Here is a 12,959-nt window from a genome sequence, read left to right on the forward strand (position 1 = left end):
GAGGCTCGGCGTTGGTGTGTTTTACTCGCGTCCTGCAGGCTGATGTTCTCGTTCACTGGGCACTGGTGTGTTGTTGCCTGTGGTTGAGTACGAACAGTTAACAGTTGGGCTGGGCCTCAATGGAGAGGGGTCTTCTTGGCCGTGGAAGCTGAGATCACCCAGCCCAGGGGAAAGATGATTCTTCGGATGTAGGCAGCTGGCAGACAAGAGGAAAAATACCAGCTCCAAAGCTTTGGGTGGCTTTATGGTCTTTCCAGGGGCTGAGTAAGGCTTCCCTGTTGCCTTGGCAACTACAGAATAAATCCCAGTGGATAAACTTGTGGACCTCTGCATTCGTTTTTGGAACTGCTCCCAGGTGGCTGGCTCACATCTGCTCCCAGTCCACACCAGGGTGATGCATCCAGCAGGATACGGTACTGGGAAATAAGGCTCCTTTGCAGTCCGTGACTGAAAAATCAAAATGGGGTGTCTTGTCTTTTCTTTTAATTGAAATGATCCAGTCTCTGAACTGGCTATGATTGTAGGGGCGGCTTAAAAGCCAATGTGTAAGGGCGCCTGGGTGGCTCGGTCCTTAAGCGTCTGCCTTCAGCTCAGGTCATAATCCCAGGGTCCTGGGATCGAGCTGCATCGGGCTCCCTGCTCGGCGGGAAGCCTGCTTCTCCCTCTCCCACTCCCCCTGCTGGTGTTCCCTCTCTCGCTGTGTCTCTCTCTGTCCAATAAATAAATAAAATCTAAAAAAATCAAAACAAAACAAAAAACAAACCAATGTGTATAGTTGGTTAATTACAGTTTTCCTCTCTTATGATTGAGGATCTTCCTGGTATTTTTGATACCAGCCAGGAGTGTAGGTCCCAAGGCCCCCTACCACCCAATGGTAAACACAGGTGATGGGGTGAAATATTGTTATTAGTGATCATAAATATCTTTGGCTTCTCATTAACCCGGAAGGCAGCTGCTTCTAATCCTGAGAGCTGGCTGAGGTCATGGGTGCCTCTGACATAAACCCACTGGAATCTGATACTGTTATTTCCGATCAAAATGCTCGAGGTTTAGCATTCCGTCAATCCAGCTGTGATAAACTGTTGCCTTCAGCTCCCGTTCTGGTTTTAATTTGACTGGAAAGTTTTTGTTCGGTCTATTTAGTATAGTTGAAGGGTAAACAGCATGTAAAGCACTAAGCTTATATAAAGAAATGCTTTCCCAGCCTCAGATTTCCTTCTCTGGTCCCCAGGAGGAAGCTGGCCAAGCCAGAGGCTCTTCCCTCCTCTCGCTTCCCCCCCTCCTCCCCTCCCCTCCCCTCCCCTCCCCTCCCCTCCCCTCTCCTGCCGGTGTGGGCTCAGGATAGGAAGGATCTGGTCTGGAATTTTCTCAGGTCATTGGGCCGGCCCTCGGGATCACTGTATTGAGCCGAGCTAAAACTCTTCCGGTTTACGGTAAAAGCCAGCGTTGGGAGCATCGTCTGTCACTTCACATGATTTTCCTTGCATGAGGCTCTGTGCAGTGGATTTATTTTGGAGTTTTCTGTCAGGCTGTCGTTTTTGGAGCATTGAAGGAAGCCTCTCACGCTTGCTAAAACGCCTGGTTTGCGAAAGAGTCGGGAAGAATGGACGGCCCAGTCACAGTAACTGTTCAGTGTTATGGTTGCACATTTGTTCCTTCCTGTTCTTCGCTCTGATTTATTTTGCAATTCTATTTTAATAGCCATCTTTCGAGGGGATGTAGGGGAGTATAAATAATGACTTTTGGTTTGGTTTGGTTTGGTTTTGGGGGGGGGTTGGAGCATCACTATTTGCCTGGGGCTCTCCAGGGAGATTTCTTTTTTTTTAAACAATGAGGGGTTTTTTTGGGGTTTTTTTTTGTTTGTTTTTTAAGATTTTATGTATTTGACAGAGAGAGAGAGAGCACAAGCAGTGGGAGTGGCAGGCAGAGGGAGAGGAAACCAAGGAGCCCGATGCAGGACTCCTGAGCAAGGAGCCCGATGTAGGACTCGATCCCAGGACCCTGAGATCATGACCTGAGCTGAAGGCAGATGCTTAACCGACTGAGCCCCCCAGACATCCCTCCAGGGAGGTCTTGAACCTGAGGAGACCTCTGGGATGCTGCCCCCCTGAGTCCTCCTCTGCGCTGGGAGGCCCCGTTCCTAGCAGGACCCAGATTTTCCAATCAGTGGCACCAAGGAAGTAAGACGTGGGCCACTGGCTGCCTGCTTTGAGTCACAGGGATTTTCCTGAACTTCCAGTCTGGGCCCAGCGCTGCACGGCCCCTTGGTGGTCCTTGAATTCCTCCCCAGAGCTTGTCTGCCCCACTCCACTCCACTGTGGAAATCCCCTCCAGAACGCTGTCTCCTTGTACAATTTGCCCTTCATTGGGAGACCTGGGTCTTCCACGTTTGCCGAGAGGGAGTAAAGGAGTGAATGATTTTCAGCCAGAAAGCCTGGGTTAGAATTCCAAAGCTGCTTCCAACATTCCTGAACCTCCCACTTGGGAAATGGGGTGATAGCATCTGCCTCAGAGGGTGGCAGGAGGACTGATGGGCCCAGACATCCCCAGGACACTCGCAGTCGCCCCAGGTATGTCACCAGGAGCTTTTGATTCTTGATGTTTCCCTCCTCGGTCCTCAGGCCTGGAGCACAGCTGCAGAAACCACCACCCAGCCCCCTAAAAGCAGATGCTGTATACAGCTCCAGCCACACCCTTGCCTCCACTCTGCTGGCCTCTTATTGTCTTTTGGTATTTTTCAGCCTAATGCCTCACAGCAACTAAATTTCTAAATTTCTTTCTCTCTCTACAAGCTCACTGTTCTTCCTGTCCCCCACCTTTGGAGAAATAATTTCCTTTCACTCCCTACCGTCCCTCCCTCCCTCCCATGCCTCTGAGCTACAGGAGCCTGCCTCCCCTAAGTCCTGCATTATGCTCTCTCTCTCAGAGGCTCAGAAAGTTCTCTCCCACTCCATGCTGCTCCCAGCACTGGGTCTGCAGCCTGTTTCTCCCCATACATGGTCAGTCTCCTTGTCCAACTCCCTTCTCGTTAACTGTCCAGCGTCTGTAACTTCCCCTTCTCCATGATGCTCACCCCCACCTGTTAACAGGTGCCTCTATTACAACCCTCTTTGGGGCCATCTCCTCACCGCTGGAGTTCTAGGAGAGGCGGTTACCCACCTCTTCGCGCCTGGCACCTCCCCAGTTTCTGGGCTAGGCTTCCCCTCTCTGCTGAGCCCTCCAGAGCCGACTTCTTCTCCAGCTCAGGTGCTTTTCCCCAGTTTCCCTTCTGCCTGACCTTCCTCAGTCCTCACCCTTCTTGGCTTATGGGACAGGGCAGTGTCCTGGTTTCGTCCCAGTCTCCCCTAATGGGAGATCGGCGGGGGCGGGAGGGGTGCTCCCCAGGGCACAGCTCTGTGGCCTCTTCATTCTTCATACAGTTGTCCTGGGGAGCTCATCAAGCCCGTGGCTTCAGCTGGTGCCACTTGGTCTCTGCGCCTGTCTGCAGCCTCTCCTGGACTCTAGGGGTTGATGGGGCTGGTACAGGACCCACCTCCTCCGGGGGCTGAGGACCAAATGAACAGCATTGTAAAAATGCTCAAGACTTCCCTTAGTAAGTGCAATCCAAACTCGCTCTTGTCACCGTGTAATAATAGCTGTGGAACTGCTCCCTGTCCCCTCTCTCTTAACCTGCCTGTCCCCTGCCCCTGCATGTCTAGTCCAGTCCATTCAGTTCCTTCAGCACCCCGTCCTCTTGCTTACCTCCGACTCTGACTCACCGGAGGCCCTGGTCTGGGAAGCTGTGTTCCCTCTCCCGCCGCTTTCTCTACCCGGCCTGAGCCTGGCCTCTCAGGTGGGTCACAGCTGAGGGGCCCTTTCCCTGGCCCTCTATGCTTGTGCTGTGACCACTGCCATGTGCCACACGTACGGGACTTATTTGTTTGTCCCCCATGAGGCTACAATGAGAGCAGGTCCTATGCTGGTCTTTGTCAGTGTCCTAGGGCTGATAACGTCGTCGGAACGAAGGAACGCACCCATCCTGTCATTCCAAGACCAGCTGTGCCCTAGCACGCAAGTACGTGCATGTCCTTTCCAGGGACACCCCTCGGTGTCTGGAGAGATGGGGCGGCTACTCTAGCTGGAGGATGGGGGCAGGGGCAGGTAACTGCCGCTGGCTTCCTCAAGGGAAGAGCCACACAGCACCTACCAGAATGTGCTTTCACCGTGTGATCGGCCACCTCGAAGGGCCTTCGCAGGCTGTCTCATTCAAGCGCCTCGAGTTAGAAACAAGTCTGCATCCCAGAGGTGAGGTGGCTGAGGTCACGCACAAGTGAACTCCGAGCCAGAGGAGAAGCCAGACCACTGCCCGGCTATGTCATGACTTCCCATCCCAGTGACAGTTTAACCGTATTCTCGGTGAAGGCCTGGCCTCTGCCCCTGGGGCGTGAACAGCACACTCTCCCCCGCGAGGCACATGGCAGTCCCGTGGCCCAGCGTGCTGACGTCCTCCACGCTCCGTGTGGTGCCTCGGCCGGTTTAGAGGCTACGCTTGGAGCGGGGCTGTGAGCCTGCATTCCTTAGCTGTGGACTTAGGACTCACATGGCAGGTACAGGAATATTCCAGCACCTTTGTAACAGGTGATTCTCGAGGGCTCTGGGGCCAGGCAGGGTAGGAGCCAGGCCTCAGGTGGAATTCTGCGTGCTCTGCCCTTAGTGCTGACCCTTAGCATTGCTGGCATTTTTCCCCTGCTGCGTACAAGGTGCCCTAAGGAGATTGCCTTCTTCCCATGTCTTGGTTTTTACATGACTGCTGTATTTGAACCCTACATCCGTGTCAAGCCTTTGCACCAAGTTGGTCCAGAGAGCCAGGGCAGGCGGCGTAGTGGACTGTGAGTAGGCTTGGTCTGGGTTCTAGTCCTGCTGTCTCTGGTCACATGTATCAATCACCACCCCAGGCGTCAGTGTCCCCTGCTATAGAATTCTGAATCCCCCTGACTTACAAGCCTGCTGGTCAGAAATGCAAAAATGTGAGCGTTTTTTGTTTTGGCCACCCAGGTACTCCCTTACCTGTGGGCAGAGTCCCAGCCTCCTCCGGGTCCAGACCCTGCCCATCACCAGCCTCCTTCCTCAGCACTCCCTGTCACCCACTCTGGGCCACACCACACTGCTTGTCCTTCTGTGCCTGCACCATGGCAGGGACAGTGGGAGATGGGAGCAGATGCAAGCCTGGCCCAGCAGGGTCATGTTTCCTCTTATTTTCTTATTATCTGCACCACCCCCCTTCCAGGCAGAGGGTGGGGGAGGGGTGGGCTTTTCCCTTACTCAGGTGCTTGTGCAGGTGGTGAAAATGCAGGTGGAGATGAGGCCGGTGAGACTGTTACAGGTGCACCCCAGGCATCCAGGGACACTCGTGGGTGCACCTCTTACCCAGGCTGAACCCCCACCCTATGAAGGAAGGGGTGGTGTTATTTTATTGGTTCACCCCGTCGGTTCTCCCGGCTTCTTCGGGCTGCCCTCTGCTGGAGAGTCCTGGGAACAGGGTCTGGGGCTCCTGTCACAGCTGCTGAAAGCCCGCTGGGGATTGGGGAACAGAGGCAGGCCATGGGATTTCTTTCCGGGTACTGCTCTGCTAGACTCATTTCCTATTAACATAGACAAGATCCTCAGTAACGTTTAGCCTTCGCCAGGTCACCTGGAGCTACCCAGTGTTCTTGCTGACTTGTTTCTGGCACACGAAGGGAGAAATCTAGCAGTGTCCGAGATAGGCTAAGTGTAGAAGGCTTTTCCAAAGTTTGAACTTGTCACCGGCTGTCAGGAGCTCAGAGGAGCGCTAGCTTCCCCGCTCTTACTGGTTCTGTAGCTCTGGGGCATGTCAGATCACTGACTCTTCCCCGTTGGCCTGGACGCTCAGTGTTAGCATCGGAAGCTCTGTGCCCTGACAACATCCTCCGAGCTGGCCGGGCTGGCCGGGATGGTTGGCCACCACGCAAGGTCACGAGCTTCTCCAGCCGCAGTGCCCTCCGCAGAGACGGGATTACCTACTTCCTGGGGTTGTTGTGGGGACGTAACAGTGCCTGTGGAGTGCTAAGAAGGTGAATACATTTTCTGGAGCTGCTGTAACAAAGTGCCACCAATGGGGTGGCCTCGAACAACGGAAATGAACTCAGTGTCAGCAGAGCCATGCTCCCCTTGGACCTGTGGGAGAATTCTCTGTTGCTTCTTCCGGGCTTCTGGCAGCTTTCTGGCTCTTTGGCATTCCCTGATGATAGATGCCTCCCTCCAACCCTCTGACCTCACGTGGCGGCGTTCTCTCTGTGTCTCTCTTCACGTGGCTGTCTTTCCTGGGTGCATGTCTGTCCCTGCATTCCAAATTTCTCCTTTTTAATAAGGCCACCAGTCATATTGGATTAGGGCCCACCCTAACGACCTCATTTGAGCTTGTCTGTAAAAACCCTATTTCCAAGTAAGGTCATATCTTAGGTACTAGGGGTCAGGACTTCAGTGTATCTTTTTGGGGGGCCACCATTCAGCCCATAACAGCAGGGTTTGCTACGACCATTCCTGTCGTTTGTATTGTTGTCTTTGCAATCATCACGAAACCAAGCGTGTCTAAGAAACGGCTCCTGCCCGCAAGAGGAGACGACATGATGAAGAGAAGCTGGCGTGGTGGTTGGAATTCGGTACCCGCGGACCATGTCAGCGCGAAGGACACAGAGACCGCCCCTCTAACTGCCGGGCTTTGTTCTCCTTGGTGCAGCTGGAGCAGATGCGGAGTGAGCTTCTGCAGGAGAGAGCTGTCAAGCAGGACTTGGAGTGTGACAAGATTTCCCTCGAGAGGCAGGTGAGGCTGGGCTTGGATTAGACCCCCTCAGCGGGGTCTCCTTTGCATGGCACCCCAAGAACTCTGGGGCCTAACTCACCTGAGGGTGGAGGTGTTCTGAAGGCCTTTTCCAGAGCGGTTTTCCCAATAACATTAAATCTGCTTGGAGGTTGAGCAGCTGGGGTAGGAAGAATTGTGGGTGGCGTCTTTTAGATCCTAAGAGGGCTAAATTCTGATGTAAAGGGAATGAAAAAGAGACATGAGTTGCCATCAGACTTATTGGAATGCTATTCATGTAAATTCTTCACTGAATATCATATATGATGTTGGCGAAGGAGCCTGTTTCTCCTGCCATCCCCACCTCCCCCATAGGTTTATACAAACACAAGGCCACGCCTGTTTGCCTGACATCCAGGAGTCCTATGACGGCCAAAGATTTCACTTGGGGTCCTGAGGGAATGTGGTAGACTCTCTTCTCTTAGCCTGCCCGGAGCTGAGTGCAAGCCCTTTCCCTGGAGGCATGCCTGCTTCCCCCGGTCCCCCGGGGCCATGCATCCTGTGTGGAGGACAGGGTCATTGCAGTTGCTGACCATGAGCTGGCCCCACCCCGTCCTCTACCCTGTGCAGAGAGCGTGGCAGACATCCCCTCACAGCATCCCTGTCTGATTCTAGAACAAGGACTTAAAGAGCCGGATTATCCACCTGGAAGGCTCTTACAGGTCCAGCAAAGAGGGGCTGGTGGTGCAGATGGAGGCCAGGATCGCTGAGCTGGAGGACCGTCTGGAGAGCGAGGAGAGGTGAGCCCGGCCAGCAGTGGTGGTCACACTACAGAGCGAGTTCCCATTGTGTCTCTTCCTGTCCTCATGAGCCTTCCTGTGAGGAAGGTAGAGCAAGAACAATAGACGAGAAAGGCAAGAGCCACGCCAATAAGGACTGGGGAAGGTAGCCGGGCTGAACTATGGCCGGCGGACTATCGTGCAGGACCCCCACGCCTGAGCCCACAGCGTCCGCACTGGGCCGGCTGCTCCTTTCCACCCTCGGTAAGCCCGGCCGCCTCATCAGCTACTGAGTTTGAGCTGGCTCAGAGGCAGAGGGCTCACTCTGCCCCGGGGGCCAGAGGTACTGGAGCAGAGGGCCAGTGCTGTCTCAGACGAGCAGGACCCCCACGGTGGGTGGAAGGCACTTGGGGTCAGAGGGCCGCACTCCTTTCCAGCAGATTCTCTGCAACTAGCTCCGAGATCACAGCCCTTTCCTCCACAGCCAGGGCCTTCCGTGGGGCTGCATGAGAGGCTCCTCGGTTCTGTTCCCCCTGCCCTTCCAGGGACCGGGCCAGCCTGCAGCTCAGCAACCGCCGGCTGGAGCGGAAGGTGAAGGAGCTGGTGATGCAAGTGGACGACGAGCACCTGTCGCTGACTGATCAGAAGGACCAGGTGAGGACCCTCGTTCTCAGGTGGGATTTTCCGCCCCAGGCGGGGGGGATGGAGTCGTAGACACCGAGCCCTGTCTTCCCCTGTCCCCGGTACGTCGTAGAGCAACGGGGCCTTCCTTGCCTACCTCGGCAGGGGTTCGGCCACCTCAGCCCCTGAGCTGAGGCCGCTTGCTCCCTTTGCCGCCTCTTGGTCGCCTGGGGGGATGGCGGCTAGACCGCTGGCTCCTCTCTGCTGGGCTCTTCTCCCTCGCCGCTGGGCAGGGCGACCAGCCCCTCAGCCTGCCCTCTCTCCCCATGCAGCTGAGCTTGCGCTTGAAAGCCATGAAGCGACAAGTGGAGGAGGCGGAGGAGGAGATCGACAGACTAGAAAGTTCTAAAAAGAAGCTGCAGAGGGAGCTGGAGGAGCAGATGGATGTGAACGAGCAGCTGCAGGGACAGCTCAACGCCATGAAGAAGGACCTCAGGTGGGCGAGGGTGGCGGCCCCGCGGGGACTCTGATCCCCCTGACATCCGAGGGGAGCCCGACGCTCTCAGGGCAGTCTCGCTGCTGGTGTCTGATGCCAGTTCCTTGTCGTCGCCTCTCGGGGTTATCCCATCCGCGAGTCGAGAGCGGCCACGTCCACTTTGGTCACCCCACGAGCTCAGTAGGATCTCACGTGTGTCATCCCAACCCTCTGCTGTCAGACGGGCAGATTTCATCGCTCTTGTCTGTAAGGGGAAACTGAGGCTCAGAGCAGGAGGCCTCATAAAGACTAGCCGATCTTGGGCCTGGTCTCAGGAGAGAGCTGCCTCTAAAGCTCCCCTGCCATGATCGGAAGGGGCCTGGGGTGTGGGGGTCACTTTCCCTGCCCCAGGGTCACTGGGGTGCAGGGTGAGATTAGGCTCACCCACAGAGCTGAGCCTCTCTCGGAGGCTGGCGACTATGCTGGCAGCTTAGGTGGCTCTCTTGTAAATGGACAGAAGACGCCAGCCCGTTGAGAATCCTCTGAATAGGGCCCGTCAGGAGCCTGGTCCCGGGGCTGGCATTAGGGTGCACCATTTAAGGGGGCACCAAAACTCTCAGTAATCAAGATAGAGAATTAATGTGATATTATAAAAACTAAATGCAAACAACCCACGGTAAAGAAGATATCAGCGTTTTTAATCAAGACGGGATCAATAACAGCACCCTGACGAGATACACCGTAGCTTGAGGCGGAAGGAAAGATCAGGACCACTGAACTTGTCCCAGCCCTGCCCAGCCCTCCCTGGCGACACCAGCCGCCCACGGGCGGTTTGCCCCCTGTTGCCGTAGGAACTGTCGGTGCAGACCGGGTCATGGGCTTCTGTGCTCGCCAGTGGGGTGGAGAGACAGGAACCCCAGACCCTTCCTTCACCCCTGATCAGAGACACGCTGCAGCCCAGGGCCGGGACACATGCCCCCTGTTGTTTCAGCAGGCTTAAGAAGCTGCCGAGCAAGGTGCTGGACGACACGGACGATGACGACCTCAGTACGGACGGAGGGAGCCTCCACGAGGCGCCGCTGAGTTACACCTTCCCCAAGGACAGCACCGCCACCAGCCAGATCTGAGGCCCCTTCCAGGGCTGCGGCGGCGGCCTGTCGTCATACCGCAGGGCCCAGCAGCCCGCCGCCCGCAGCAGGGAGCAGGAGAAGCAGCGTCCATGCGGGCGGAGACCCGAGACCCGTGAGCAGGCCGATTCCCCCCGGTTGCATTCCTCCTGGGGTCTCCGAGTGGGGGCGCCCCTCTCCTAGCTCGGACAGGCAGCAGTTTAAATGTTGTCGCCCGAGGCATAGGAGCCGCCACTCACTGTGAGCCTGGAGGATCTGATTGGGCAGGAGGAGGCCCCGATTCTGCACCGCTGTCTGCTGCTCCGCTTTTCAGGGGCGCTCCTGCCCCCTCCTCCCTCCCCGGCCAAGGAAAAGGGTCCAAAATGACAGTTATTTCATAGCCATTGTGCGGGGGAGGAGACGATGTATAGACTGTACATATTTGAATCTGGGTCCTCCTGGGCTGCGGCTGTTCCACTGTGGAATCTTACAGAAGCTCCGTAGGGCGGCTTGTTTGTAAACTCCACTCATCTGTCTTACTATTTTTTTAAAACATGGAGCTACTAGGTTTTAAGTGTTAAGACACAGAGATGAGAGAGAGGGTAGGGTACAAGCTACTTCGGACATCAGAGTTGGATAAAAGGAACCGTGGTGATAGGGGACAATTAATCCCGAGAAGAGAAACGCAAGTGGTCTTGGTGAACAACTTAGGGAGGGAGAGAAAGTCAGAAGGTCACGGGTGTCTGTGGCCCTGCTTAGTCGTTTTATCTAGAATGTTGATGTAATTCTGAACCGTGGTGACACCAATTCCCAGTCACCAACTGCAATTTCTTTTCCGCAGTTGGGGTGGGGAGACTCAGAAGTAAGGTTTTTGACAAATGACGTGGTTTCTGGAGGGGTGGGGTCCTCCTGTCATTTCTTATTGGTCCTTTCCTCCCTCCTCCCACGTCAGGCCTCCAAGTAGCCTCCTCTGGCCGGTGGTTGCTGGGTGGGGAGTGGGAGGGTGTGAGGAAGAGTGGGCGGTGTCCAGGAAGGTCATGGGGAGAGGGAGGAGAGGAGGTGAGCAGGCGCGTGTGGGTGTGGGGAGGAAGGAAGAGAGGGAAGTTCGCGAAAGCGGGGGCATGTATAGACGAGGGGCAGATGGAGCCAGATCTTGAGTTTATGTCAGGAAAGCAAGGGGGGGAAAGCCCGACGGGAGGTGTGTCTGTGGAGACTGGAAGGCTCCTCCTTGCTTCCTGGGGACAGAGGGACGTGTGCCGGCACCAGGCACCAAGTAACCGGGATTGGGTGAGGTCTGTGGCGAGGCCACGTTGCTGGGGCAGCATTACAGGGAGCGTGGAATGGGGCACTTGCAGTCTTACAGTATCCCTCCTGGCCTTCCTGGTGTCACCTCCCGCTGTGACCGGTCCCGGGTATGCTCGGAGGCCAAGTCCAGTCACAGCTGGGCCCCCACAGGTCAGGGCCAGGGTGTAGACGAGGCAGCTCAGTAGGGAGAGAACCACGTAGGACGTGTGTATACACAGGTCGTGTTCAGTTGGGTCGGCAGTGTCCCCAGGTGTCCCAAGAGATGGGAAACCCATGGACCTGAGAACTCCATGACAGTTACCATGAGGAACAGGGAGCTTCAGTGCCCTAGCAACCCCACGTCAGAGCCCACTAACAGGATTCAGAGGGATCAGCCTGCTTTAAGTGTGGGTGTCATCACCCCCCCCCCCAGCAGGTGAGGCCACTGGGGCCAGGACAGCCAAGCCCTGCTCCACCGCTGCTGGCTTGGGGTGCTTCTTGCGTCTGCTTACTCATGTGAGGTGAGGAGAGAGTCCTCCTTTTTGCCATTCATTCATTGAGCCAATATTTAGTGGGCGTCCCCCATGTGTCAGACACAGTCCTTGGCACTGGGAAAACAGCAGCGAATAAAACAGACCCAAATCCCCTCCTGCGGTGCAGGACAATAGTCGTACCAACGGACACAGAGGCCGAGCCCTTCCATACCCAGCCCTGGAGCCCCTCTGTCCTTTTGGGGACACAACAAGCCTGACTCACTGGAATTCCCAGGGGGTTCTCCGACCCTCAATATATTCCTGATTTCCCTGCTGCTTCCACTATCATTAGCTATTTGCCAAGAAGTCTGCCTAAAAATTCCTCCACCCACTCATAACTACATGGGAGAGGAGAAGGTCAGAGGTGCAAGAACTTTGGGGTGGGGTGGGGTGAGTATCTATCTTGGGTTTGTGAGAAAGTCACTGTTTCTGGCCGGTTCCTCATGGTTGCCATGAGGCTGGCTGCAAAAAGCCAAAGAGCCCATGGAAAGAGAACAGAGACCCCTGTTCAAAAGGGTTGCATCCTTAAACGGTAAAAGATGGGCCATTTGTAAATGTTAACAAAGGCATCGTGGTACGTGGGCGTGGCGTTGGCGGCAAGCTGTGCGGTAGTGCCGTGGGAAAAACGTCAGACTGGGCCTTGAGAGATGTTTTCAAGTCCTCACTCTTCTTGCCCCAGTGACCTTGACAGGGGTGACCTTGATTGGGCGTGGGCTCTCAGAGCCCAAGATGGTCTGGAATAAATGAGGACCGCAAGGCAGGGTCCTTTCCAGCTCTGACATGCTATCATTCTTCGATTTTATTATATACTCATTTTTTTCCTGTTTATTGCTTTAAGAACTAACCCCACTCAAGAATATTTTCTTTAGCTAGCTTGAAAAGGAAATATTTTATTTAATGAACCGATATGTGGCCAGATGCAATGCCGAGGAGACAATCATCATATATCTTTATAATTTTTTTTTCCTGCTTCGGAGTCTCCTTTGACAAAGGCAAGAGGCTCTTCTGCTGCGCTCTGGCTTTGGGGATGTTCGATTGCTTCCGTTTGTCGTGGGGAAGAGACGTTTGCAGACAGCTACCTCCATGTACTTGAACTGGATAAAGCCGGATTGCTTTTCAATAAACGGTGTCACCCGACAGGAATCTTGACTCTGCCATTATTTCGACTCCCTTGTTTTCGCCAGAGCTTGGCTCTGTGTCTCCCAAGAAACATCCAAGGTCATGGCTGGAGGCTGCTTGAGGAAGTGGAACGTGGTGGCATTTCATGCCCGGAACCGGTTTCTGAAATTAGAAGGGCGGGCGCGGGTCCGGGGTAAACACTGGGAGAATTAATATGCCTGCAGACGGTGATGTTCTGAGAAATGC

The 12,959-nt window shown here is 55.1% G+C and overlaps 1 protein-coding gene across 6 annotated transcripts in view; it reads left to right on the forward strand.

The window, feature by feature from the left end:
• The window catches only part of CGNL1 (cingulin like 1), a 153,771-nt gene extending 141,034 nt beyond the window's left edge, over nucleotides 1-12,737 (forward strand). For 4 of the 6 annotated variants that reach the window (XM_044390987.3, XM_057306331.1, XM_044390986.3 and 1 more), the window contains 5 exons: nucleotides 6,737-6,820; nucleotides 7,472-7,596; nucleotides 8,121-8,229; nucleotides 8,529-8,692; nucleotides 9,663-12,737. In XM_044390987.3, the coding sequence (XP_044246922.3) occupies nucleotides 6,737-6,820; nucleotides 7,472-7,596; nucleotides 8,121-8,229; nucleotides 8,529-8,692; nucleotides 9,663-9,798 (618 nt within the window). In that variant the 3' untranslated portion in view covers nucleotides 9,799-12,737. The remainder of the gene's footprint in view (nucleotides 1-6,736; nucleotides 6,821-7,471; nucleotides 7,597-8,120; nucleotides 8,230-8,528; nucleotides 8,693-9,662) is intronic. The other 2 variants (XM_057306330.1, XM_057306332.1) reach the window with 1 other exon arrangement.
• The last annotated feature ends 222 nt before the right edge of the window (nucleotides 12,738-12,959 follow it).

Source organism: Ursus arctos, unplaced genomic scaffold (genome assembly GCF_023065955.2).
Source record: "Ursus arctos isolate Adak ecotype North America unplaced genomic scaffold, UrsArc2.0 scaffold_36, whole genome shotgun sequence".
Taxonomy (NCBI): domain Eukaryota; kingdom Metazoa; phylum Chordata; class Mammalia; order Carnivora; family Ursidae; genus Ursus; species Ursus arctos.